Below are 26,724 nucleotides of genomic sequence, written 5' to 3'. Positions count from 1 at the left end.
TGTCTGCACTTATGGCCATTTCTCCAAGCCACCACACCAGCTTGTGATTGTGCTTGGGTGCTGGTACACTTTATCATCTGCACCAAAGAGAACCAATGTCAAGGCTGACGATTAACACACAAAATGTTTGGCCAAGAGTTGTTCTCATGAACCTCTCTGATTTCTGTGCTACAGCACATGATTTACAATGCCTGCGGCTAGAAAATGTTCCATCTTAGCGTGTGCAATTTAGAGATTATTAAACGAGCACTTTTCAGTCTACATGACAGAAAGGCCCGCATGACATGTGTTCTTCGGCGTAGGTACGCGTTTCTAACGTTTCGTCGAGAGCACGTTGTTTCTCGACTTGTCAATTTTGTGACGATAACTGGGGTAGCGTTATGACAACCGCACGTTTTTTTTTCGCGCGGCAGCCTGGGTGTCGTGAATAATCGGCCCACGTTCGTTAAAGCCAGGTCGTTACCTGGACACGTGCGCTCGTCGTAATGCTTCTGAAATATTCGCCAGAAAACAAATTGACAATAATGCTACCAAAAACGAGCGCGCTTTCGGCGTATCGCTAGTGGCGACGGCTCGCGCCGAAGCGAACTTACGCCATGCCACGCTTCCACATGTGCAACAGGCTTATTTTTATTTTATCATCGGTGTTGTTTCTACGCTGAATTTTGAGCTCACACGTCGTACTTCTGTTCCTTATCCTGTGGAAGGATCAGAGGCCACAAGCTACGACGGCGACACGAATAAACACAGGCATCGGTGTTTGTGCTCCTGTCGTTCCGTGAACATTGTATTGCAACGTGTCAAGCGGAACCAAAATGGTCTGTTAGGGATTAGAGTTACGTTGAACTTGAATAATCACGGCACGGAAACCCGGGAGCCATCTTAAACACTAATGCGCGAACTTAGCGCGCAGCCGGACAATGGCCTACGTCGCTCGATCCATTTACGTTTCTCCGATTATACTTCGACAGTTGTCCTAAATGTTTAAGAGTATACGTTGTTGGGCTAGTTGGTTCATAATCTTCAAAATTGACTAGCGCGAAAATCGACAAGGACTAAGAAGGAACACTGATGTACAGGACAGCGCCTGTCCTGTACATCAGTGTTCCTTCTTAGTCCTTGTCGATTTTCGCGCTAGCCAATTTTAAAGGTCCTAAATGTTAACGCTCTTTTATAGGGATTATTCCAAGAACCTCACCCGGCCAGCTATAACAAAACATGCAAAGCAATTACCAATTTACACATGCTGCTTCCATTGGCATTAGATTCTCATCGTCGGCGCTGCTGCGGGAACCTCTCGTGGGCCGCCGCTGCTTGCTGTTTCAGCTATATTGAAGCTGAAAGCTTAGCGATTATTTATCAGCGCCTTTACACTCGAAAAGCATTGCCCTGTTTTGCCCGTGTACCGCGAAGAACAGCAATACCTTGTGAACCGAGCGCATACGCTGCATACACCGCCGCGGAACCCCACACACCGGAAGGGCGGCGAAACGTCGCACACGATAGACGGCGCTGCGGCGGTGGAGTGCTTTAAAAATGGCAGCCTCCTTGTGAAATTGGTGTATACTCGGCCATAGAGTTTCCTAAAATAGTATTGTAGGAAACTCTATGTACTCGGCGACAACTTTTCTTGGCACCAGTGAGGAAGCTACAGAGCCAAAGTGCCTGCATGCGCGCGCGCCACGAAATAGTACCTATATTTATTTTCTAATTCGAAAAGTTACCTAGCTCGAATAAATCAAGATTTGTTCATTATAAAAAGAGAATGAGTATCGGAAGCCGTTCGTAAAAAAAAAAAGTTATTGTAAACTTCAATTTTTTTCTGTCGTTTTTATTTCTTGGACAGCACCACGTTTTCCTCACGCCTGCTCTCTCAGTAAACATGGCGTCCGTGATGCCGGCTGAACCGTGTGCGTGTGCAGCCGCAAACTCGCCGTTTCGTTCTCCGAAGAGGCTGTACACTAAATGTGACAAAAAGTGGCTATCAAAACAGACCAAGCAAGTTATCTGCAACGTCTACGCTGGAGTGAAGCGCCGTCAGCCTGACTTGTCTACAAATGCAATGTGCCAGACTGTCGTCGAGCTCACCAGAGTGAGCGAGCGAACAGTTAAGCGGGTCAAGGCTGAAGCTCTGCGGGCCCCACTTGCCTCCCCAAAGCGCAAGAAATTGAATTTCTCGGGCCAAGCTGAGAAGCGCATCACTGGCAAGACGCGGCTCCTATGCTATGACACGTTTGCGTTGGCAGGACTGCGTCGCAAAGTGCACAGCTACTTCATGCGCAATGAAATACCTACGGCAGAGAAGCTACGCAACGACGTGATCAGCGACCCTGACATGGACATGCCGACCATCAGCACTCGTACGATCCAAAGAATACTGAACGACTTGGGGTTCGCCTTCCGAAAAAGAACGAGGAATTCCGCGTTGCTCGAGAGAGACGACATCGTTGCTTGGCGTCAAAAGTACCTCCGTACCATCCGAGAAATGCGGAGGCAGCGACGGTAAGTTCTTACGTTCTTTTTATTCCTGCAAACTTTCTGTTCACTACGCCCAAGGAGGTTTACCTTGACTACGCCTGATTGTTGGTAAAAAAGTTGACGCGAATGGTGAGCATGCGTGTGTACCTACTGTTAGCCAAACCGACAGGTGTGCTTTGCATTTGTGATCGCCAAACGTGTGCTATTGACGTGAGTGATCGAAAGCCTTACATAATCCTGACTTAAGTTGTAGCGAAATTTCCCATTAAGATAGGGTGGCTGTTCATGCTTGCGCTTCTACGGTAAATAATAGTATTCGCGGAAGATTCCGTTGCATGTGGTGTAGGTTTAACTCAGCGTTGTGTATTGCAGCATTTCCCGTAGCATCGTTTTAGAAGACTTACTGCCGTTTTTCCGCGTAGGAGCAAGGAATCTCAATGGCTTGGAAAAAGGAATAGCTAGTGATGGCCCTCTGAATTGTAGATGTTATTGTGCGAATACGCTGCGCACGTAATTGGGGGTTGGGGACGTGGTTGCATCAGCTTTGATGTACAGCCTGCAGGGGCGTAGGCAGAAATTTTTTACGAGGGGGGGGGGGGCACCATTTTCGTCTGAGCTGGGGGCCGGGCCGGACTATGTGGTCGAGTGTCATTTTGTGCTCTGTATTCCGTGGAAGAAAAAAAAATTCGGGGGGGGGGGGGGGTGGCACAGGCCCGTAGCGCTGCCCTCTGGCTACGCTTCTGGCAGCCTGAAACAAGTTTCCTAAACATTGGTTTCAGTCTTTCACAGAGAGGGTTTTGCAGCTTATCTATGTTAAATGTATTCACATAAGTTTTGTCAGTGCACTTTTTTTGCCCTTAAACAAAGGCATAACCTGGGATGAAGGCTGTCTGCTTTGTTAATGGGCTCCTTGCAGTGAAAGTGCGCTGTTAACAATAAGAGTGCTTTCTCTTTTACAGGGCCATCTACTACCTTGATGAGACCTGGGTAAATGCCGGCCATACAAAGTGGAGAGTTTGGACAGACACCAGCGTGATGACTCGGCAAGACGCATTTCGTCAAGGGCTCTCAACTGGCCTCCGTGCACCGAGCGGTAAAGGAGGACGCCTAATCGTTTTGCATGCTGGAAGTGCAGAAGGCTTTGTTGATGGAGCCGCCCTAGTTTTCCGTGCCAAGAAGGGCGCTGGTGATTGCCACACAGAAATGGATGCTTCGCGTTTCCAGAAATGGTTTGTTGAACAGCTGCTACCGAACATCAAGCCACGAGTGTGATCGTGATGGATAATGCGCCATATCACAGTGCTCAGGTTGAGAAGCTACCAAGCTCATCGTCCAGAAAAGCGGAAATGCAGTCCTGGCTGATATTGAAAAATATTCCTTTTTCGGATGACCAACTGAAAAGTGAGCTGCTGCAGCTCGTTAAGCAGAATAAGCATCTTTTCCTTGCTTACCAGGTTGACAAACTTGCCAGTGCTGCCGGGCATGAGGTTGTGCGCTTGCCTCCTTACCACTGTGAGCTAAATCCTATAGAGCTTGTATGGAGCCAAGTCAAAGGCTATGTTGCCTCAAGGAACACAGACTTCAAGATTGAATCTGTCGAGAAGCTGCTGCAGGAAGGAATCGCAAGTGTGACCCAACAGAACTGGCTCCATGACTGCACTCACGTGATGAGGCTTGAGGATGAGGCATGGGAGCGTGATGGCATTATAGACAGCCAAACAGACGGTCCCATCATATCTTTGTGCACAGACTCAAGTTCTTCAGGTGAGTCGAGCAGCTCCGACATGAGTGGAATTGATGAACTGCCGTGACATCTCCATGTGTGCCTTGGCAATGCTTCGAGCAAATGATTGCACATGTACCTAACTAGAAACTGCGATGTTGTTTCTGAGGACTACCGGTCACTGCTGTTTCTTTACATTTTTATCGCTTATTCAATTCATTGTGATTTTATCTGCTGATCTCTTTCGTTGCACTTCGTGCATGTTCTGGTTACGTTATTGTGATGTGAGAATGACTGCTGGTATTTTGTGTGCCAAAACCACGTTGTGATTATGAGGCATGCTGTTCTTGAGGTTCTGCAGATTTTGACCTCGGGGGGGGGGTTGTTTATTGTGCACCCAAATATAAATACACGGGCATCTGGCATTTCCCGTTCACTGAAATGCAACACGCTCAAACATGAGCCTTTTGTGTCAGCAGCCAGGTACTGTAAGCACTGTACCATCACGGTGGCCCGTATGTGATTATCTTGGTCGTGAATGTTAACGTTATATGCTGCATCAGCGAGAACTACATTGCTTAGTTGAGATTTGAAATGTTCATAATAAGCTTCCCTTTTCTTTTTGATCTCATGTCAATGGCGCTTGCTGCCTTGTTTCATTTCTGTCGCAATAGGACCTGAAGTTGTGGTAGCACTTGTCATTTTTGTGTTTTATTTACTCATTTACTGAGTTGTACCCTGGCCTTCCTTGTTATCAATGTGTTCCTACTCTTGCGTGTGTAGATTTGTTTATTACAAATGGTTATTCTGCCGTGCAATCCATTGTAATAATTTTGATGCATCAGTGGAGCATCTCCTTATAGAATTCCCGAAATATGAAGAACAGCGTTTTCGACTTCGTGATCGACCCAAGAGACTTGACAAACGACCACTCTCAGTTTGCAAGGTTTGGGGTATGGCCAAATCCTGGCAATCAAAGACGGGCTATGAGTGCTCTTTGGGATTTTTTAATTGATACAGAACCTAATGAACTGCTCACGATTGTCATGGTTCTTTACTTTCATAGCATTGTATTATTGAGAATACTTTCTAGTCATGTCATATGTCCTTGTGTGGTAGACTGGCTGTGTGAACTGCATCTGAGGTGTTATGTGACACAACCGTCTATTTGCTAGACTCTGCCCTTGGACTCTGCAAGTGCTAAGTTGTATGTCGCATGTTGCATATGTGCATAGTTCAGCTGATTGTTTTTATTTTTCTATTTTTTGTTTGTTTCCAATTTTCTTGTTATGGCCTCTTTCTTCTTGTTGGTGAGATAGCCGGCTCTAATGTAGCCTACCTTCTCATGTTATTTTTTTCTGTTTAAATAAAAAAAGTTTGAGCTCGAGTGAGTCTGGCCGAGAAAAGGTTTAGGTAGTCCGGATGAGGGAAATTTGGTGAGCCTGAGTCACAGTGAGCTCTCGGAGCAAAATATTTTTCTTGAGTAAGTGAGCTCCAGTTTTTTTTTTTCCGACCTATGGTTACAAGCGCGAAATCTCAGTTGCCATGGATTTCCAGCTGAACGTTGTTATGGTTATGTTCTGTGTCGTGACTCACACGTGTAAAATGTCATGTTGACATCGAGCGCCAGCAAAAGGTTGTAATGGTTATCATGTTCTGTCACAAGTGCATTAGTGTTATCAGTGTCAGCAAAAAGTTGTTATGGTTATCACGTTCTGTGCCATAAGTGGAAAACATTATGTTGACACAGAGTGCCCAAAAATATTGTATTCCCCACCGCGGAAAAGCTTTCTTATTTGCGCTTGAAAGCCTAGGTGGAAATGCTTTTGTTGTCAGATATATTGATTAATTTGAAAAACTGTGAAGTAATTTGTGAATTATACAAGACTGATTTGTTAACGAAGCTTCTGGAAAATCCTGATTTAGAGCAACAAGAACTTTTGGTCTTTTTTGTCCACGATGTGCCTTCTTGTGCTGTAAAATATAATTACTTGCCTTTTGCTTTCGTGCTCTTTCATATGACGCCTGGATGCAATACAATAAAAGATATTAACGGTTTTCTATGCTTTATTTTTTTTCTACCAGTTAAAATCGATATTATGGACAATACCTGTTACATACCGTATATACAAATGGAAAAACATCGGTGGCCGTTATGCTCTGTAAAGGTGTGTGACCAGCGAAGCTTGAGAAAACAATCTGCGTCACTCTCTTTTTAATTAAGCGTGAGCTCTCTTTAAATCTATACCCAATTCAGCGGCATCATGGTACTTGCATTCCTTATTTATTCGAATGCAATGCGAGCTTTTTCTCCAAATTTTTGCTACTAAAGTCGCCCCTCGCGTTACAATCGAGCAGACACCGTATTCAGGCTGCGGTGTGCGCTTGGCGGCGTTCATCATATTGCCATGTGTCTTATTTTGTTGTCTTCGGGCTTCACCCGCAAACGCTGTTTGGAATGCTCCGCGCAGACCGCGATGCGTTGTTCCAGAAGCCTCACGATTGTTTTACATCTTTCCGTTAAGACTGCGCGCGGCACGCGAATTGTCTAGAGATTACGTGGCCATCAGCGATAACGCTGGAACATTCGATAAAACATGTATAAAAGCCGACACGCTTTACCACTTGTCAAAATTATTGACGGACGACGCTCTGACTGACTCGTTTCCCGCCCACAAGTTCGGCCAAATAAAGAGTTTCATCTTCGACACGCCCACTGCTGCCTTCGTCAAAATAACAAATCCGTGACAATATACAGTACAGTAGGTAGGTGCATCTACGCACACTGATCACAATTTCACTATGGTCCCATTCTGCATGTATACGTGCTGCTAAACGCTCTAGCAATCCGAGCAAGCGAAACCGAAACTGGAACTGAAACCGGCTGCAAGATGCCGAACTACTTGCGTACTAACACAAATGTGCGGATGCCCCGCCTCCATAGCCTTCGCTCCAATGCCAAGATAAGTTGTCGCAGAGTATAGCGACCTCGACGTTGTTATCGACGGCCACAGCGTCACCGCTCTCGTCCATACTGGAGCCGACTATTCTGTCGTCAGTGGGCCGTTCGCCGTGAAGTTGAAGGAAGTTAACATTGCTTGGGAAGGCCCCGAAATCCGTACCGCTGGAGGCCATCTAATAACGCCGTCGGAAGACTGCACAGCAAGTCACCATCGATAATCAGACTTTGCCTGCGAGCTTCATAATCCTGCAGCATTGCTCCAGGGATAGGACCTGGAGTAGCATGTCAGACGAATAGCCAGGCAAACATCTCCAGCTTTTCATTAAAACATTCCTCTCTCTCTCTCTCTCTCAACCACACGCCATATATGCGCCGGCGAAATAAAGGCCAGCTAGTCATATACACCATGTAAAGCTGGTGGTAAGCATATCTCGGAGGAGCGTGAGCGTATTTTCTATCACGCAACGCTCCTAATTGTCTTTCAGTTTGAAAACTGCCCTTGAGACGCGCACGACAAAGTGGCCCTTTTCTGTACCCACTCGTAATGTGGAAGGAAAGAAAATTGGCCGCGTATCTACGCGCTTCGCTGCAAATGTCGTCTAAAGACGATAGAAGAGGCGCTGCGTGAGATATGGACGCCATCTGCCAATACGTCGGGAAACATGAGTGCTGTGTTGCGGGCTGGTAGTCCCGGCACAGCAGCAGGCGAAGACCGGCGGTGACCAACGCGACCGGCGGGAACGCCAGCCAGCCCGAACCGCGGTTTGGCGCGAAGCGCTGAAGCAGAAGAAACGTCCGCACTCAACGAGTACTCTCCACACACTCTTTTATTTACACGTCGCCTGGGTTAAACAGGAATGCCAGAGCGGCGCCCCATGGCATTCGTACAGTGCAATACAGAACCGAAACCGAAACACAACAATGAGCTCGTGCAGAGGGCACGGAGGAAGGCAAGTTTCAGCGCAGTCATATTTTCAGCGCAGCTTAAGAAACTAGGATCTTTAGAATTACGTATATATCCATTTTCTATTAAAGGAACACACCACCTAATACTTTCCTAGTGATGTTTCGCCTCAGATATGCGTAATGTTTTCTTTTTGATCGACAATGTACACAAGTATGAACCTAGTCATCCGTTCAAGATGGCTGGCCCTTGAGCAACTGGTTCAACTTTGGTTGAGTGGCTGAATCGAGTGACGTGACGACAAACAGGAAGACAGAAAGATGGATTTCTCCGTTTAGGTATCCCAAGAAAGACTATCGTCTATAAAAACAATGAACACTGGGCACACCTTGCATCAGACGCCCCCATGTGGCTCGAGACGCAGGGGGTCACTCCACGCGCCGCAGTTTAAAGTAAGAAGAAATATCTAAGAGCGTCGCCTCCTCCATCGTCGACAGTTGCAGACGCAGCGCTCCTAATTTTCTTTCAGTTCGAATACTGCCCTTAAGTCGCGCACGACAAGGTGGCCATTTTCTGTACCCACTCGTGATGTGGAAGGAAAAAAAATTGGCCGCGTATCTGCGTGCTTCGCTGCAAATGTCGTCTAAACACGATAGAAGAGGCGCTTCGTGAGATATGGACGCCATCTGGCAATGCGTCGGGAAACATGAGTGCTGTGTTGCAGGCTGGTAGTCCCGGCGCAGCGGCAGGTGAAGACCGGCGTTGACCAGCGCGCCCGGCGGGAACGCCGGCCAGCCCGAACATGCGGTTTGGCACGATGCGCCGAAGAAGAAACGTCCGCACTCAACGAGCACTCTCCACAAACTCTCTTATTTACACGTCGCCTGCACTCTAAGAACTAAGAGAGTGCTGGGCACTCTCTTTGGGAGAGTATATTCTTGTCCCATATTTAACTCTCTTTTCCAGAGTAAATCACCTCTTCTTGAGGCAGAGTATAGTAATGCCCCCTGAGAGGGTTATAGTACTCCACCTCAACAGAGTAACGTAACTCTTGCCGAAGCAGAGTAGCCGGACCCCTCCGAAAGGAGTAGTAGTACACCTCAAGAAAGAAATAGCAGAACCCGGTCGAAATAGGGCCTTAATATTGCATTTGAGAATTTATTCATGCGTAGATCGTAATGATGACATAATAACGAGCACTGCGACAAAAAAAAAGCCGTGAGAAAAAAAAAAAAAACGCGCAAGTGAGATTCGAACCAGCGACCCTCAGATTGTGAGTCCGACGCGCTACCACGCCGCCACACTCGGAGACGGCGAACACGTCCTTTTTCTTCCATGTTGTTACTGATTGCACTGACCATATCGGTGATCTGGCTTCATGTTCTTGTTTAGAAACGCCGGTTTGAGTATCTCCGTACATGCGACAACCAAACACAAGATAGTTCATTTCTTTGTTTTGTGCTTCCCGGTATCAGAACGTCAATCCGGCCTGTTTCTCAGCAAACAAGATTAGCGTAACCGAGGATATGTGCGGCATTCGCATTGACCAGCTAAGCGGTTAGTCATTTCTGTGTAGAAAACGCTGTACTTCTGAACTCCACATTGAACACTTCAGTTTTCGTCACGCCCTTGGACATATTTTCGGTCATTATTGTTGACGTTCCGCGACTACAGCCGTAATAGCGCACTCTAGCCGTACGGACCATTTGGCTTAGTGCAGTGTACTCCGTGCGCGACGTTCGTAGCGAAAAACGTGGATACTGAAATACGAAGAACTTAAAAACCTTTCGAATGTAGTTTCGATCGTCGACCGACTCGATGAGGTGATATTCGCTTATTTAACTGCACAAATCCAAAGCTAAAAACGCGGATATTAGGCTTTATTCCAGTGTCTTCCTGTACACTGAAAAGCACTGGGAGGCGCTGGATTCCAGTGCATTCCAGTACACTGAAAAGCACTGGGAGGCGCTGGAAACGCTGCTTTTTTTTATTAATTGTATCCAGCCCCGCGGCGAATGCAGTGCTCTCTACTGTATATGCGTGTGCTTAATAATGAGTGGTCATTGCTCGCGGTACGCCGGCACATCGACATATACTATGAGGAGCAGGAGTATAACTGCGTTCTACTCTGTCATGCCAGAAGAGTATACGGGCATTCCACTCTCTCAGATACAGGTAGAGTATAAGCACATTTCACTCTCTGCTTTCGTACAGAGTGAACGTGCATTTCACTCTATGCGATGCTTTGCGAGAGTAAGAGAACGCTCTGAAGAGTAACTCGGCTTTCTTACTCTTGCGATACGCTTACCAGTTTTTAGAGTGTGGGTAAAACAGGAATGCCAGAGCGGCGCCCCGTCATTCGTTGAATGCAATACTGAACCGAAACCGAAACACAACATGAGCTTGTGCAGAGGGCACGGAGGAAGACAAGTTTCAGCGCAGTCGCATTTTCAGCGCAGCTTAAGAAACTTGGGTCTTTAAAATTGCGTATCTATGTATTTTCTATTAAAGGAACACACCACCTAATACTTGCCTAATGATGTTGCGCCTCAGATATGCGTAATATTTACTTTTTGATCGACAACGTTCACAAGTAGGAACAGCCGTACCAGTTCAAGATGGGTGGGCGGTAAGCAAGTGGTTCAACTTTGGCCGGGTGGCTGAATCGAGTGTCGTGCCGACAAACAGAAAGACAGGCCAACATTTCTGCGTTTAAGTTCCCCAAGAAAGACTATCGTCTTTAAAAACACCGGGTACACCTTGCATCAGAGTACAGTCCCCTATTGTGGGTGTGAGCCAGATGCAAGGAACAAGCAAGCAAGCCCCCGTGTGGTAGGAGACGCAGGGGGTCACTCCACGCGCCGCAGTTTAAGAGAGGAAGAAATATCTAAGAGCGTCCGATTCTATCCTTGGGAGCCTCGTGGTTAGGTCATTGTCACCGGGATATCTGTACCGCTGTACAAAAATTCTTAATTCAATCAGTTCGGTTCTGATATAAAAAATTTTAAATTAGCCTCATTCATTTGTTCTATTTTTTAATTCATTAATCATAGAATTCACATGTGACCACTTTTATCTATAAATTATTCGTTTCTTGGCCATTCCCCCAGAGTGGGTGTGAGCCATTCATAAAGGCGATCATCATCATCATCATCATTCTTCATTGTCGACACTTGCAGCGCGTTGCTCAACCACATAGACGTAACAACTGTGACAGTTGTTAGTTCACGCTTGCCCTGTGCATGCCTGTGTGTTCTTTTAGGACGTCCTCCTTTGTGCTTCAGCGGCGCGCTGCAAGTATTGATCTGCTTCCGGTTCTTCGTGAGACATTTCAATTTCTTGCTCTCGCATTCATTGCTTCGTCTTTGCGGCGATACTGTGGCTTTTTTAAACACGAATGTATCTTATGCCGAGGTTCACCAAAATTTTCATGGCGTATTTCCGTCACGGAAATACGTGAGCGAAATGAACGCCATCAGATGGCAAAGAAAGAAACTATAAGAAAAAGTTCTGTTGACAGCATCCGGCTGGCGGGCATTTAGCCCACTGAGCTACCGCCAAAGACATAACGGAGGCTACTTGAACGCGCCCTTCATCTTTCGCACTTGCCTCTCACAGTGCTCTTGGATGGATGGACGGATGGATGGATGGGTTGATGGATGCTATGAGCATCCCCTTTATAACGGGATGGTGACATGTGTGCCACCAGGGTCGAAAAAAAAACTTCGTTGCCTTCGCCATCACCTCCATATGACATGTGCTCAAGATGGCACATGTCATAGGCTTGCATTATCTATATTTACTTTTTGCCTACCTTTTTCGCACTTTCCCTTCCTTCACCCTATGCCATCTGATTCCACCTGTCCTGTGTCCCTGTATCGACCTACCGTCCTCGTCTCGTCATCTGCAGCACAACAAGGAAACCATGATCCTGCAACGCGCCGTTGCTACGATCATACCATTCGGCGCATTTCCAATAGGACAAGTGTAATGCCGTCAACGCTTTAACACACCGCGAGGTGGCGGCTTTAGCCCAAGCCTCGCTGATACCACCCATCCGTATCGAAAAATAGCTCTCCGACACTCGCCTGCCTGTCCCAACGCGTTTCCCCCTCACCTTGTGAGAATTAACGGCCATGCTAGAGGGAAGAGACGACGCTCGTCGCATTTCCTTTCGCGTTTCACGACACTTTGAAAGAGTGCTTTTCGAGTATGAGTGTTTGTTTCGAGTATGAGTGCTTGTTGATGCCATCTTTGCGCGGTATTCATCATATGCGGTGTCCAGGTATATCTTGACAACTTGAGCTACCGCGAGGGTTAAATCATGATCATGGGCGTGAGCCGTCGGTACGGAGATGTTCCACTAGGCGTCAACGTGGGTGCCTCCACATTAAGCGGAGCTATGTCTGACAAACAACAAGAGACATTGTACAAGCTCCATATACCAGTACACTATAAACAATCAACTACCCTTGCTAGAGCTGTGCACGGGCCGTATTTCCGAGCCCGAGCCCGGCCCGGGCCCGCTGGCTTTGTCGAAGGCCCGCGCGAGCCCTACGGAAAAGGGCTGCGAGCCCGCCCGGCCCTGCCCGACGTACGAAAACACAATCCCGGGCCCGGCCCGGCCCGGCTTTTTGAAGGTTCGCTGCGAAAACAAAACATCGTTTTCCGGTAATTTGTCATTTTATTGAGCATATCAAATATGATCAAACGACACACGACGAACAGTCTCTATTACACTTATTACAAATTACAAGTAGACGGCCTCATGCCAGCAACAATGGAGTTCGCTCGCCAAAGCCGTCACGTGTATGGGGTATGCCCATGCAAGCGCCAAATTGCACGAAGGCGATCTACGTCGGAGTCGCTCGTCGCTGTCGCGTGCATTTTCATTCATATGGGATTTGGCCTTAAATCTAACGCGAACAGTCGCGTGGCGCCGTCACTACCTCAGGTGGTGTTACTCCTCTGTTTGCCGGAGTGCAACAGAGGCAGTGCTTTACTTGCTCCCATTTTGTTTAAAGTAGCGAATGGAAAGGAAAAGCGGTAAAGGGCGGTCGCGGAAAAGGCGCTGTATGCGTGCTGGAAAACAATTCCCGCTCATTCTATATATTTGAGGCTTGAGTCGGGCTTTGCGCCGGGCCCGAGCCCGGCCCGACGAAACTGCAAGTAGCCCGAGCGCGGCCCGGGCCCGGGCCCGAGGGCCGGGTCGGGCTCAGGCTTTCGGGCTACCCGAAGCCCATGCACACCTCTAACCCTGGCCTACCCGGTCTGCAGCACGAGCCGCTCTGAAGGCGTTGTTGTGGTTTCTCGAAGCAACTGGACTCAATGTCAAACTGTGACTCTTGGAAGAAAATGTTGCTGTGTGGTACTTGGACTACGGTCATGACTTCGTTTTCTTTTTTGTTGTTGTATCTTGTCGCGTGCTGTCGTCACATGTCTACTTCATTTTCATTCTTTTACATCCCCTTCCCACATACAGGGAGCAAACCGGAGACTGCTTTTGGCAAACACCCCTGTCTTTCCTTCCTCTCTCTTGTCTCTCTCTCTCTCTTCTGTTACGACGCGCTTCATTCCCGGGTTATACCGATTCCTATGACGGAGGGATCAGCCATCTTTTTCAACCCATGAGCTAGATGGTAAGTCCGAAGTTTGAAAATTGGAGCACCGCTCATTCGGCAAGTCGGGCAGACATGTTTCCTCCAACAAGCATCGGTGCGACCATTGTTGTTTACATTTGGTGGAGCCACCGAACTGGCGCTAGGGGGCCCATATAAGGCCCCATGATCCGTTTCCTCAGGACGTCAATAAAGTTCTTTTTCTCTCTTTACATTCGGTCGGATGGTATGATAGCAACAGTTCTTATTTTTTTTTTTTTTTTGCTGGGAACGAAAAGTGTGCGACAAGAATTAAAAGTGCTTTGGATGACAATAAAAGGCGAGTTTACTCGGATTCTAGATCGGCGGTCAGGGCGTGTGCCTCGGGCTCCAATAGCGAAAGAAGCCCATGATGCAATAACTATGCAAACGATGATTTGGTTCCCGGCACACTTAGGCCAAAATTTGGACTTACTCACCAACCTCAACGACATCGCCCACTCCCAGGCGCGCGTATTAACTATCCGCGCGGGAGGAGAATTCCTTCTCACAGTCCAAGAGTTCAGAGGCACTTTGTTGACTTTCAGTGAAATCAGGATACACCTGCAAAGAAGACCCCCACCACACACAAAGCGGACGACGCCCTTAGGATGCTCCAGACTACTTCCTATCCTAATCTCGCTTTTGGGGACGTGCAATCTAGAGCACATGCTCTGGCGGTGCCACTCGTTACTTCTGGACAAGGACTTCACAGGACGAAAATGGAGCTCAGCACTCAAGAGCTCGGATTGTCAACTTTGGGCTGTCCAGAGAGCCTGCGATGCGGTGGTCAGGCTACGTCTAACTGTCCCCCCGCAGTGTCGCCCTAAGGTGCGGCACTTCTCATGATGCTTTAAATAAAGTCCTTCGTACCGGATCACTTATGGCTGCATGAACAGGAAATATGTTAGCAAGTGAACGCCTACGTCTGATCCATCGCATTAGTAAATGAACGACAACTATCCTCGCGTCTGGAATATTTTGTAACGCTGGCAAGAGCAAATTACAGCGAATGCAGATAGTGCAGAAAGATATGCTTACGAGCATTGTGATGATCGCCTGTGTACTTGAATGACGCAGCACCAGCCTTCGGTTTCCTGTCCAAGTTCTTCCCCATACGCAACATCATCCTGCTCTCGTCGGCCATCTCATCGGTGTCCGTGGCGCTGTGCTTCTTCGTCTCGGATGTCTTCTACATCTCTCTGCTTTTCGGCGTTATCCACGGTAAGTCCTGCTGCCTTCCTCATGATCAGTGAACGACTCTGACCTTTTCAGGAAAAGAGCATGTGAGCCAAGATTTCCTTAAAGGTTGGCTCAGTGTACTTCCAGATAGATAGATAGATAGATAGATAGATAGATAGATAGATAGATAGATAGATAGATAGATAGATAGATAGATAGATAGATAGATAGATAGATAGATAGATAGATAGATAGATAGATAGATAGACGGACAGACGGACAGACAGACAGACAGACAGACAGACAGACAGACAGACAGACAGATAGATAGATAGATAGATAGATAGATAGATAGATAGATAGATAGATAGATAGATAGATAGATAGATAGATAGATAGATAGATAGATAGATAGATAGATAGATAGATAGATAGATAGATAGATAGATAGATAGATAGATAGATAGATGCAAGAAACTGACGATGAAAATTTCTTGAAAGCATCTTAATATTTTCAGTTTGTGAACGAGCCTTCGACACAAAACGCGGTGTTGACGCACAAGTGCAAAGCACTTTTATTGACGTTTTGGCCGTGGGCCCGGCTTTCTTCCGAATGTCCGAATGATGCAAGAGCACTGTATAATTGGTGAAAATTAAGCGCAATGGACGGGACAAAATACGGAGCACCAAGTATGCTCCATCACCAACTGGGCCTCACCTCGAATCTGCTAAAGCACTGTAATTCGGTTGCGCATCTGCCAGTGGGTTTCATTGATTATACAGTGATAAACTGATGCACTCGACGCACATGGAAAAAATAAGCAATCTCATCAAGACCGCAAGGGTCGTCGCAGTCACAAAAAAAAAAACGAACTGCACGCCCGAACCCATGGTTTAGCCACCAGTGACAAGTGCACACCATAAACAAGCTCTGGGGCAAAAACCAGTCAAAAAGACGCCGGACAAGGGGAAGAAGTGACACACACAACCACTGGTTGTGCCTGTCATCTATCTATCTATTTGTCTATCTATCTATCTAGCCGCCTACGAATTTGAGCTCTCCTGGCCGTTTCGCTAATGGGAGGTATACCAAAATTGGTATAACATGACCGTATTACGAACATAACTGCCAGGTCATAAAATGAAAATCGTGATATGCATGTCATGAACAGCATGGTTTACATGCCACGGTCTTGGGGCTCTTGCGGCCGTTTCGCTAATTTTATACGTATCAAAATTGGTATGGCGTGGCGGTAGTGCATGACGAACACAAGTGACAGGTCCTAATGTGCAAATCATGACAAACATGTCATGTACAGCATGATTTACATTATATGGTCTCGGGGCGCTCGTGGCCGTTTAAATGAATGAATACATACCAAAACTGGTATGATGAGACATTTCTGTACGACAAACATAAGTGACACGTGGTAACATGAAAATCTAGACATGAAAGTCATGTACGACATGATTTACATGCTCCGTTCATGGCGGTCGTTTAAATGAATGGATACATACCAAATCCGGTATGATGAGACATTTCTCTATGACGAACATAAGACACATGGTAACATGAAAATCATGATATGCAAGTCATGTACGACATGATTTACATGCCACGCTCATGGTGCCCTCGCGGCCATTTCGCTCGCTTGATATACACCAAAATTGTTATTATGCGTCGAGACTGTATGATGAACGTAAATCAGAAGTGATAACGTGAAAATCTTGACATGCAAGTCATGTACGACATGATTTACATGCTGCGCTCATTGTCCGATCGTTGCCGTTTCGCTCGCGTGATATGCATCAAAATTGTTATTGCGCGACGCGACTGTATGATGAACGTAAATGAGAGGTGGAAACTTGAAAATCATGCCAGGCAAGTCATGTACGACATGATTTACTTGACACTGTCATGATGCGCTTTCGGCCGTTTTGTTAACTGGATATATACCAAAATTGGTATGGCATGACACTAGTGCGTCATGAACATAAATGACATGTCATGCATGGTATATTCCAGAATATACGCTTCATTAGCATGGTATATACCGTATTGTGCATGCATGCATGCATGTTAAACATGCGATACATGGTGAACTAGATGCCAAGGCATGATTGACTTCACTTGTCTCTAAGACAAACAAGGCGATGTAGCAGCTCTCTGCCGGTTTCTTCGCATTACATCGATTCCCACAGTGCGTGGGATCTGCCGTATTTTTTTTTTTTTGCGATAAGTCTGCGTCTGACAACTCTAATACCTCTGTCACACGGGAAGCTTTAACTGCGGTTATGCTTAAGCGTGGTTTACAGAATTAACCGCAGTTAACACGAGAGCGGTTTTGCCATTGCTACACGGGCTCAGCTAGCTCAGTTGAGCAAGCCGACGAGATCACGTGCTGGTCATGTGAACATTAATAAGTTTGGGCACACCCTCGCGAAATTTCTTAGTACGATACAGCACTTGTAAACATTCGCTAACCTCCACGACAATGTATTGAATCGTTCGACCTTGGATTCAATGTTTGCAGCTCTGTGAGGCGGCTATACACGAACAATCAAAAAAGCACTTCCCTTCAAGAAACCCCTAGTGATAATGCTGTACCCCATCCACGTTGCTGGCCTTACCACGGCGAGGCTCAACTAGTTTCGCTTGGTTCGCCGCCTTGAGACGCGTTCCATGAAAATCCTCTGCCGATTAACACTCGCAGCTCCGCCATCTTGCCAGCTTCTCGATTAAGCGTGCTCCGTTTGCGATAACCACGGTTAGGAGACTAACCGCGGTTAACCGTAGTTAGCTTAACCGCGGTTAAGGCTGTGACTCCTTCGTTTTCTACTAAGCGGCGGACAGCCCCAGTTTAACGCGATTGATGCTTAGATTGAGGAACGGAAGCGGTTGAGCGTGATTTACTCGAAATCTACAAAAAGCAACGGCCGTTCACGAGTAACATTTTTGCTAAAAAATGCTCGGCGATAAGAAGGTTCACCAATAGTGCAGATTTAATCATCAGTCAAGCTTACAATGGCGGCGCAGTTGTCCTTATGCATCGAACAGACTACATGTCTGAGACACACAAACATCTTCGCACTGAACCTTTCCACTCTTATGCACTTCGGGGTCGTCTTATCCCAGCGATGACACCACCGTTGGAAGTTGCTGTCTAGCAATGGTAGAAGAGAGCGGACGTAGCCGAAGACGGGCCTCAGAAGCAGAACAATGAGGCAAGCATTTATCAAAAACGATGACGACTTTGATAGCGCGGCCTTAAAATAACGTCCATTGTTTCGTGCCCTTCCACATCGTCTGCCCACTTTTAGGACGTCCTCCTACGCAGGTGGGGCGTTGACCGATCGTCGTGAAGCATGAAGCCAGTCTGATTCCCATGGGCAAGAAGCCTCAGGAATTCCACCTGCGCGGTTAGGGCACTGACAGTTCGTCGGAGGCCGGCACAGCACGGTGGAAGACGGACCTGTTCCCCGGGATAGTAGCGAAATGGCGTTGATGCGGGACACAAGATGTGGTCGAAACTCTGGCGACTGGCCGATCCTCCCGTGTTAAGAAGCGTTGCTCGATGCAACGGCTGCGGCACAACAGCACCCCCGCCGCCAGAAAATGCATCCCGATTTCGAGCTGTCCAACGCAGCTCGGATGATGGGATGCTGGTTGACCGATGTCGAGTCAGGCCTCGCTGGTCTTTCTGCTTGTGGTGTCATTTCGGCCTTGCGACTGTTCGCTGCGAGTCAAATACAAAGCCAAACTACTCTGGCTAAAGCCTTCCAAATGCGATGAAACCGCCAGATCAGCGGAAAGCAAAACACTTCTCGGGAATACGCTGATTATGAAATGATATTATGAGGAGCAACGCATCTGAGGAAGAATACTCGTCAGGATGAACATTTAGCTAAACGTGGACTCAAACCAATTATAATTGATTCGTAAGCGATTATCAAGTGACAGAAGGGCAGACTGGGCACGATCTGAAGAAGACCTAATTTTGCTCCAAACACGTTGCGTCCAAATCGTGCGCCTTGGCGCCTTTGAACGTAAGAAAATTAGCCTAATTCACTAAACGCTTTCACCAAATTCCCTCGCGAACGAGTACTCCGCCAAAAAAGAAAAATGGCTCTAGCAAAGTAAGAAAGAAAACTGAAAATCAAACTCACGCGCATAACACAATGAAATGTGGAGAAGTAAAACCTACACTGATGCGCATAACAACAGGGACTGCAAAATACGTTAAACGAGGTTTCGAAAATTCCGTCTACATCTCCGCTACTCGAGCGCCTACAGCTATGTTTCTAAATATTAAAACAAAGTAGCTCACAGTTTCTGCCTTTGCAAAGAGCCGGAAAGTGACAAATTACAAAAAGATGGCTGATCCCTCCTTCATAGGAATCGGTATAACAAGAGAGTGAAACGTGTCGTCACCGAAGTAGTTTACTGTTTATAGTGCATTAGTATATGAGAGATTGTACAATGTCTACTGTTGTTTGGCAGATATAGCATCGCTTGATGTGGACGCATCGCACTCACGTTGACGCCTAATAGCACATCTCCGTACCGACGACAAACGCCCATTATCATGATTTAAACCTTGCGGTAGCTGAAGTTCATGCATATACGTGGACACCGCATATGGCGAATCCCGCGCAAAGATGGCATCAACAAGAACATAAGAAACACTAATGCTCGATATGCACTCCTTCAAAGCGTCGTGAAAGCGAAGAGAAACGCTAAGCGCGTCGTGTCTTCCCTCTAGGCTGGCCGCTAATTCTCACAGGGCAAGCGGGAAACGCGGTGCGACAGCCAGGCGAGCGTCGGAGAGCTATTTGTCAATATAGATGGGGACTATGAGAGAGGCTTGTGCTAAAGCGGCCACCTTACGGTGTGTGAAAGCGTTGACGAAATTAAACTTGTATTGGAAACGTACCTAATGGGATGGTCGTTGCAACGCCACGTTCTTTTTGTTTGTTTGTTTTTTCGAGCCTGGTGGCACAGCTGTCACCGTCCCGTTATAAAGGGGATGCTCATAGCATCTGTGGTGAGCGTCGGAGCTCACAAGTCCAAGTTGTGGTTACATTTTCACGCCTCCGCACCCGCACGTAACATAAACTCTGTTCCGTGAAACTCACTTTGTGTATCAGTTCTTACACTGTGCTTTTGTGTATGCGTAAGACAATCTCTGGTGTACGCTTTCCCTCTCCTCTCTTTCCATCCGCCTCTCGCGGTGGCGGCCCGCGCTCGCGTGCAGCTCAGCACACGGAGAATAAACAACCATACCGCACAGACGTCTCGTCTCGCTGTCAGTCCATCTCGACGCATGCTCTCTACAATTGGTGACCCGGTTTTCTTAAAAGCACATAAGTAACGTAGAGTCGCGCCTTTCACGACTGACAAAGATAGGACGCCAACGCACAGAAGTCTAAAATGGAACAGTATCAAGTCCAGACACCCAGCCCCGGCCAAACGAATCCAAAGACCGATGCATCCAGTGAGGCCGTCTCCGCCGTCACTGTCCGTCTTCCACCATACTGGGAATGGATGGAAACAACTTTATTGATTTTTCTTTTTTACAACTTTATTGATCATACTGGGAATGCAACCCTGCTGTGTGGTGCCTGCAAGTGGAATCCCAATTCCAGTTATCAAGAATCACCTCGCAACGGCGGCAATTCCACCACGTAGTCGGCGCGCTCCCGTCAACAGCTGCAGGAGAAGTAGCCGACATACTCACCTCGTTCCGCAACAATCCCCCAGCAAGACCATACGACCATCTCAAGGCAGCCCTACATAAAGGACTGCTGCGTCGGAGAGAACCAGAATACAGCAGCTACTCTCCGTAGAGGAACTCGGTGAACGACGGCCAAGCCAGCTCTTAAGGCGAATGACGCAGCTCCTCGGCAGTAGTGCGACCACTATAGACAATGCAGTGCTACGCGTACTTTTTCTCCAGCGACAGCGGTCCCACGTCCAAATGGTGCTTGCTATAGCCACAGCCATGGATTTGACATCGCTGGCTGCGCTAGCCGATAAAGTTATGGAGGTGGCGACACCAAATTTCCCGATCGCCTCCAGCAGCACGCCCACGCAATCAACACCGCCGACCGCTCCCGTCACAACTGCTCAGCCGCCTAACCCGGCACCCACTGCCGTTGACCCCTCCGAAGTTGAGCGCCTTTGTACTCGGCTGGAACAAGTCGTCGCGGCGGCATTTTACCCACAGCCATCATCACAACGTGAGCGCCAACGTTATCGTTCTTTCACGCCCAACCGGCGCAAACAACCAGAGCGAAGTGAGTCCGCAGGTCCGCGTATGTGCTATTACCATCGCCGCTTCGGTGCAAATGCCCGCCACTGCCTCTTGCCATGCACTTGGGCGGAAAACCCGATGGCCGACCACTAGCGGCGATAAGCGGCCAGCGCCAAGAGAATGTCGCCTTTTCCACATCGTCGACTGAACTACCGGACAGAAATTTCTTATTCACACCGGAGCCCAAGTGAGTGTCCTCCCAGCCACAAAAGCCGAACGCGCTTCCACTGTACTGTTCCACCTCAAAGCTCTCAACGGAACACACGTTCCCATGTACAGGCAACGTTCTGTAACACTCAACTTGGGGCTTCGAAGAATCTTCCCGTGGGTGTTCTTGGTCGCTGATATTGGTTCTGCAATAATTGGTGCTGACTTCTTAAACCAACATGGACTCCTCGTCGACGTCAAGCGAAAGCGCTTAGTATATTCTGCAACTAATCTCTTCATCCACGGCATCGCAGTGCGCGCAACTACGGATGTAGCACTCTCATGAGCCACAGTTGCGAAAGAGCCATTTGCAGCCCTCATAGCAGTTTCCTCAGCTGACATCACCACCGGAGTGGACTCAACCGGTCAGCCACGACGTTCGGCACCACATTGTCACGTCAGGTTCTCCTGTATCCTCTCGCGCGCGACGCCTTGCTCGAGGCAAACTCAAGGTGGCCCGTTCGGAATTCGAACATATGCTGGAACTTGGCATCATCAGACCCTCCTCCAGTAGCTGGGCATCTCCTCTCCATCTTGTTCCCAAGAAATCCGGGGATTGGAGGCCATGCGGGGACCTAAACACCAAGACCGTTCCGGACCACTACCCCCTCCCCAACATACAAGACTTCATCTCTACACGGCACAACCATCTATTAAAAAATTGATCTTGTCAGTGCCTATCACCAAATTCCCGTAGCAGATGAAGACATTCCTAAAACAGCAATCACAACACCATTCAGACTATTGAATTCATAAGAATGCCATTCGGACTTCGCAATGCGCGCAGACCTCCAAGCGTTTCATTGATTCTGTTGTGCGTGGACTGCCTTTCATATTTGCATACGTGGATGACATCCTAGTCGCAAGTTCTTTCCCCGAAGAACACTTGCACCACCTGCGTCAACTTTTCCAGTGCCTCTCCGCAAACGGCGTAGTCATCAACACAGAAAATAGCCAATTCGGACAACCAGCCGTCGAATTCCTTGGCCATCACTTAGACATCAACGGCATCCGCCCACTTCCCCAAAAAGTGCAAGCCATCATCGAGTTTCCCAAACCAACGTCAACCACAAAGCTCCGCCAGTTTCTCGGCCTCGTCAACTTTTACTGCCGCTTTATCAGAAACTGCGCCACGCTCCTGGAACCTCTAGAACGCATGCTTTGCGGCAAACACTCGGCGAAAGCACTACAATGGAATACTGCCGCGGATGATGCATTTGATGCTATCAAGGGCGCCTTAGCCAAGGCCACTCTACTCGCCCACCCACAACCCGATTGTCCGCTGGCACTCATGACTGACGCTTCCAACACAGCGCTAGGAGCCGTTCTACAGCAGAAGGTCAACGGTGCATGGCAACTACTTGCGTTATTCTCAAGAAACATTATTCCTACTCAGACACGATATAGCGTGTTCAAGTCGAGAACTTCTCGCCATCTACCTCGCTGTACGTCACTTTCGCCGCCTACTTGAAGGTAGATCGTTCACAGTTTTCACCGATCACAAGCCGCTCACCTGTTCAATAGGCCGTACTGCATCACTGTATACACCACGGGAAGTACAACTAGCCTTCATCTCCGAATTCACAACGGACATCCGGCACATCAGCGGCGCTGACAACACTCCAGCTGACGCACTCAGTCGCGTGGATGCCGTCACACGCAGTCGTTCGGAAATGTCCGTTTCGTCGTCCTATCCCATCGATATACATGAACTGGCAAGAGCACAGGAAGACGACTCAGAGCTATCTCACCTACGGGAAACGCAAACCTCACTCAAGCTGGAGACAGTCTACGTTCCAATCATTTGCGATACCTCTACAGGCACACAGAGACCGTTTTCGCCTCTCTGTTTCCGAAATAAAATCTTCGATTTCCTTGCACAGCCTTTCACACTCTGGAATTCGTGCAACACAAAGACTGATCAGATCGCGTTTCGTCTGGTGCCGCAAGAACGCTGACATTCGCGACTGGGCCCGCGCGTGCGCACCATGTCAACGTGCAAAAGTACATCGTTACCGAGGTCCCCCGCTGCAACGTTTCCTGCAGACCGATCAACGTTTCGCAGTGGTTCCCATCGACATCGTCGGCCCACTTCCCCCTTGTCAAGGCTACCGGTATTTATCAACTTGTGTTGACCGCTTCACCTGATGGCCTGAGGCAACGCCGATGCCTGATATCACAGCAGCTGCTGTCGCCGATGCCTTCGTTTCTACTTGGGTGGCCTGATTCGGCTGTCCCACAACAATCGTCACCGACCGCGGCCGCCAGTTCGAGTCATCGCTTTTCTAGGAACTCCTCAACCTCCTCGGAGCGGCGCGGCTACGAACTGCCTCCTACCATCCACAAACAAACGGGCTCGTAGAACGTTTCCATCGTCGCCTCAAGGCAGCGCTCACAGCACGCGGTTCCACGGCCAAGTGGCTTGACGCTCTTCTACTCACACTGCTGGGAATCCGATCTGCGTTCAAGGAAGACCTTTCGTGCGCCACTGCCGAGCTTCTTTATGGAGCCCGTTTACCGGCAGATTTCTTCGACGCCACTAAACCCGACTCTTCTCCCGCACCAAGTGAATACGTCGACAAGCTGCGTGACATCTTCCGCAACCTCGACCACAGCCAACGCGAGAAACCACTCAAGAACTGTGTACGTGACTCCAGACCTATACATAGCGACGCATGTCTTCGTGCGCTACGGCCCTGTGCGCGGTCCCCTGCAACCACATTATCTCGGGCCCTTCCGTGTACTCGAACGCCGTTCCTCCACATGCAGTCGCGCTTGAGCGGCTGAAGCCGGCGTACGTAGACGGGCCAGTTTCTTGCATTTCAGCATGTGTCGCGCCTCCCTTTACAGCGCCTGCAGATCTTTACGACTGACACGAAACACCTCCGGCTCGCCGCGTTCACTAGAGCTAACTAATCGTTCGTCACTTCGGCTTCCTCTCTCGAGGCGGGGGGGGGGGGGGGGGGGGGCTTGTGGTGAGCGTCGGAGCTTGCCAGTCCAAGTTGTGTTTACATTCTCACGCCTACGCACCCGTACGTAACGTAAACTCTGGGCCGTGAACCTAACTTTGTGCATCATTTCTTACACTGTGCTTTTGTGTATGCGTAAGGCAATCTCTAAAACAAATTGAGCGCTTACAAACAGGGACGTAAGGGAGACGACAACACAATGCGCTAACTTCAACAATTTTATTTCCAGAAACCACCGAACTATATATCCGTGCACAGTGGCGCCACCAGTCCATCCACTAGCCAACCAAAAAACACCTCTCCCGATCTAGGCTTCGATTATCTCTCGGACGTCTTTATCTTTATGCTTTGCAAGCACCTTACATGAATCATACATCGGTGCGCAACCGCATTCCAAACAATGTGTTGACTAATGGCCGTAACTATTCTTGTTTTTGACATTTAACTTGTGCTCACGAAGACGATCATTAAGACATCTTCCCGTCTGGCCTATATATTTATTTCCACAGGTCAGCGGGAGCTCGTAAACCACCTTCACATCATGTTTAGCGCGAAGACGCACAAGCCCGAGTGCCCTTTAAGGGTAATAGTGTCAGAGATAGGATCTTGGCAGAAGAAGTTAGTTCTTTTCTTGCAAGAAAGACTCGGAATTCTAAAAATTGACGACCCTTTTTTGGTTAAGCATTCCGGGGAAATTGTAGAGCTCCTGAAGAATAACGCAGACAAAGGCTTGTTGGCCTGCTCCTTTGACATAAAGGACCTGTATTATTCCTTGGCTCAAAACGAACTAATCGCATGCGTAGAAGAATGTATCGACGACTATGGCGCGGTTGCTTTTCAGAACTCAGCCGGGGTATCTGTTCAATGCTTTTTAGATTTGCTTCGCTGCTATCTCCGCTCGACATTTGCCACATGGAATGGGAAAGCTTTCCTACAGAAGCAGGGCGTCTGTATCGGCTCATGTTTGGCGCCGATACTAAGTGACATTTTTCTAGCCCACCATAACAGGAATCTGGCACAGGTCTTGTCGGAGCACAGGGTGGTCAAAGTTGTAAGATACGTGGACGATTACCTTGTCCTTTTCGAGCCGGAATCACACGCATCAGTAGATAAACTCAAAAACGTTTTTTTTCTGCTGGCCTTAGCCCACTCATTGTAACAGTTGAAGAGCCGTTCGATAACGTGCTACGGTTTTTAGATATTGAACTTCAATTCATGGAACAGCACACGTGTTGGGAATATAAACCGAGAGCTAATAAGCCCCTGTTGCCATACCAATCTGCTCACTCGAAGCTCGTAAAAAGAAGCATTACCAATCTGTGTTTTGGAAACGCATTGAAGAAATCCTGCCACCATAAGATCCATGAAAGTCTTATGAGTCAATCCAAAAGGTTATTGGCAGCTGGTTTCCCAGAGTCTGTACAGGTGTCGGTTGTCGAGGGTCTGCTTAAAAGGTGCCGCTTGGACAGTAGTCCTCAGGACGCAGCCATCCAACAGGCGAAAAGTAGTAGCAGAGTGGCAGTAGTGCCTTATCTGCACAAAACGGCTCACAATCTAAAGAAAATAGCTAGTCGTGTGGACATCAAAGTAGTGTTCTCAGCCCCGGAAAAACTTGGCAGATTATGTAGCTTGACGGACCCGTACCGCAGGCCAGCTGTCGGATGCTCCAAGAACCATCGCGACCCTCTAGTGGATTGTGTACAAGAGGTGGTTTACGAGCTCCCGCTGACCTGTGGAAATAAATATATAGGTCAGACGGGAAGATGTCTTAATGATCGTCTTCGTGAGCACAAGATAAATGTCAAAAACAAGAATAATTACGGCCATTTCTCAACACATTGTTTGGAATGCGGTTGCGTACCGATGTATGATTCATGTAAGGTGCTTGCAAAGCATAAAGATAAAGACGTCCGAGAGATAATCGAAGCCCAGGCTATATCTCGCAATGGTGACACGTGTGTGAGTGCACCGTCAATTGACCTTAGATCGGGAGAGGGCTTTTTTGGTTGGCTAGTGGATGGACTGGTGGCGCCACTGTGCACGGATATATAGTTTGGTGGTTTCTGGAAATAAAATTGTTGAAGTTAGCGCATTGTGTTGTCGTCTCCCTTACGTCCCTGTTTGTAAGCGCTCAATATGTTTTCGAGTTCCGTTTACCAACACGCCCAAAAAATGGCAATGACAATCTCTAGTGTACGCTTTCCCTCTCCTCTCTTTCCATCCCCCTCTCGCGGTGGCGGCAGCTCAGCAGACGGAGAATAAACAACCATAGCGCACGGACGTCTCGTCTCGCTGTCATTCCATATCGACGCATGCTCTCTACACATCCATCCATACAAGAGCACTCTC

At 48.0% G+C, this 26,724-nt stretch overlaps 1 protein-coding gene across 1 annotated transcript in view; it reads left to right on the top strand.

Annotated features, from left to right (window-relative positions):
* The window catches only part of LOC119389299 (uncharacterized), a 168,761-nt gene that overhangs the window by 46,693 nt on the left and 95,344 nt on the right, over window positions 1-26,724 (top strand). The window contains exon 2 of the mRNA XM_037656509.2: window positions 14,784-14,927. Coding sequence (XP_037512437.1) covers window positions 14,784-14,927 — 144 coding nt within the window. The remainder of the gene's footprint in view (window positions 1-14,783; window positions 14,928-26,724) is intronic.

Source organism: Rhipicephalus sanguineus, chromosome 4 (assembly GCF_013339695.2).
Source record: "Rhipicephalus sanguineus isolate Rsan-2018 chromosome 4, BIME_Rsan_1.4, whole genome shotgun sequence".
Lineage (NCBI taxonomy): Eukaryota > Metazoa > Arthropoda > Arachnida > Ixodida > Ixodidae > Rhipicephalus > Rhipicephalus sanguineus.
The sequence above is the reverse complement of the archived record's forward strand: the minus strand, read 5'-3'. Positions and strand labels throughout refer to the sequence as shown.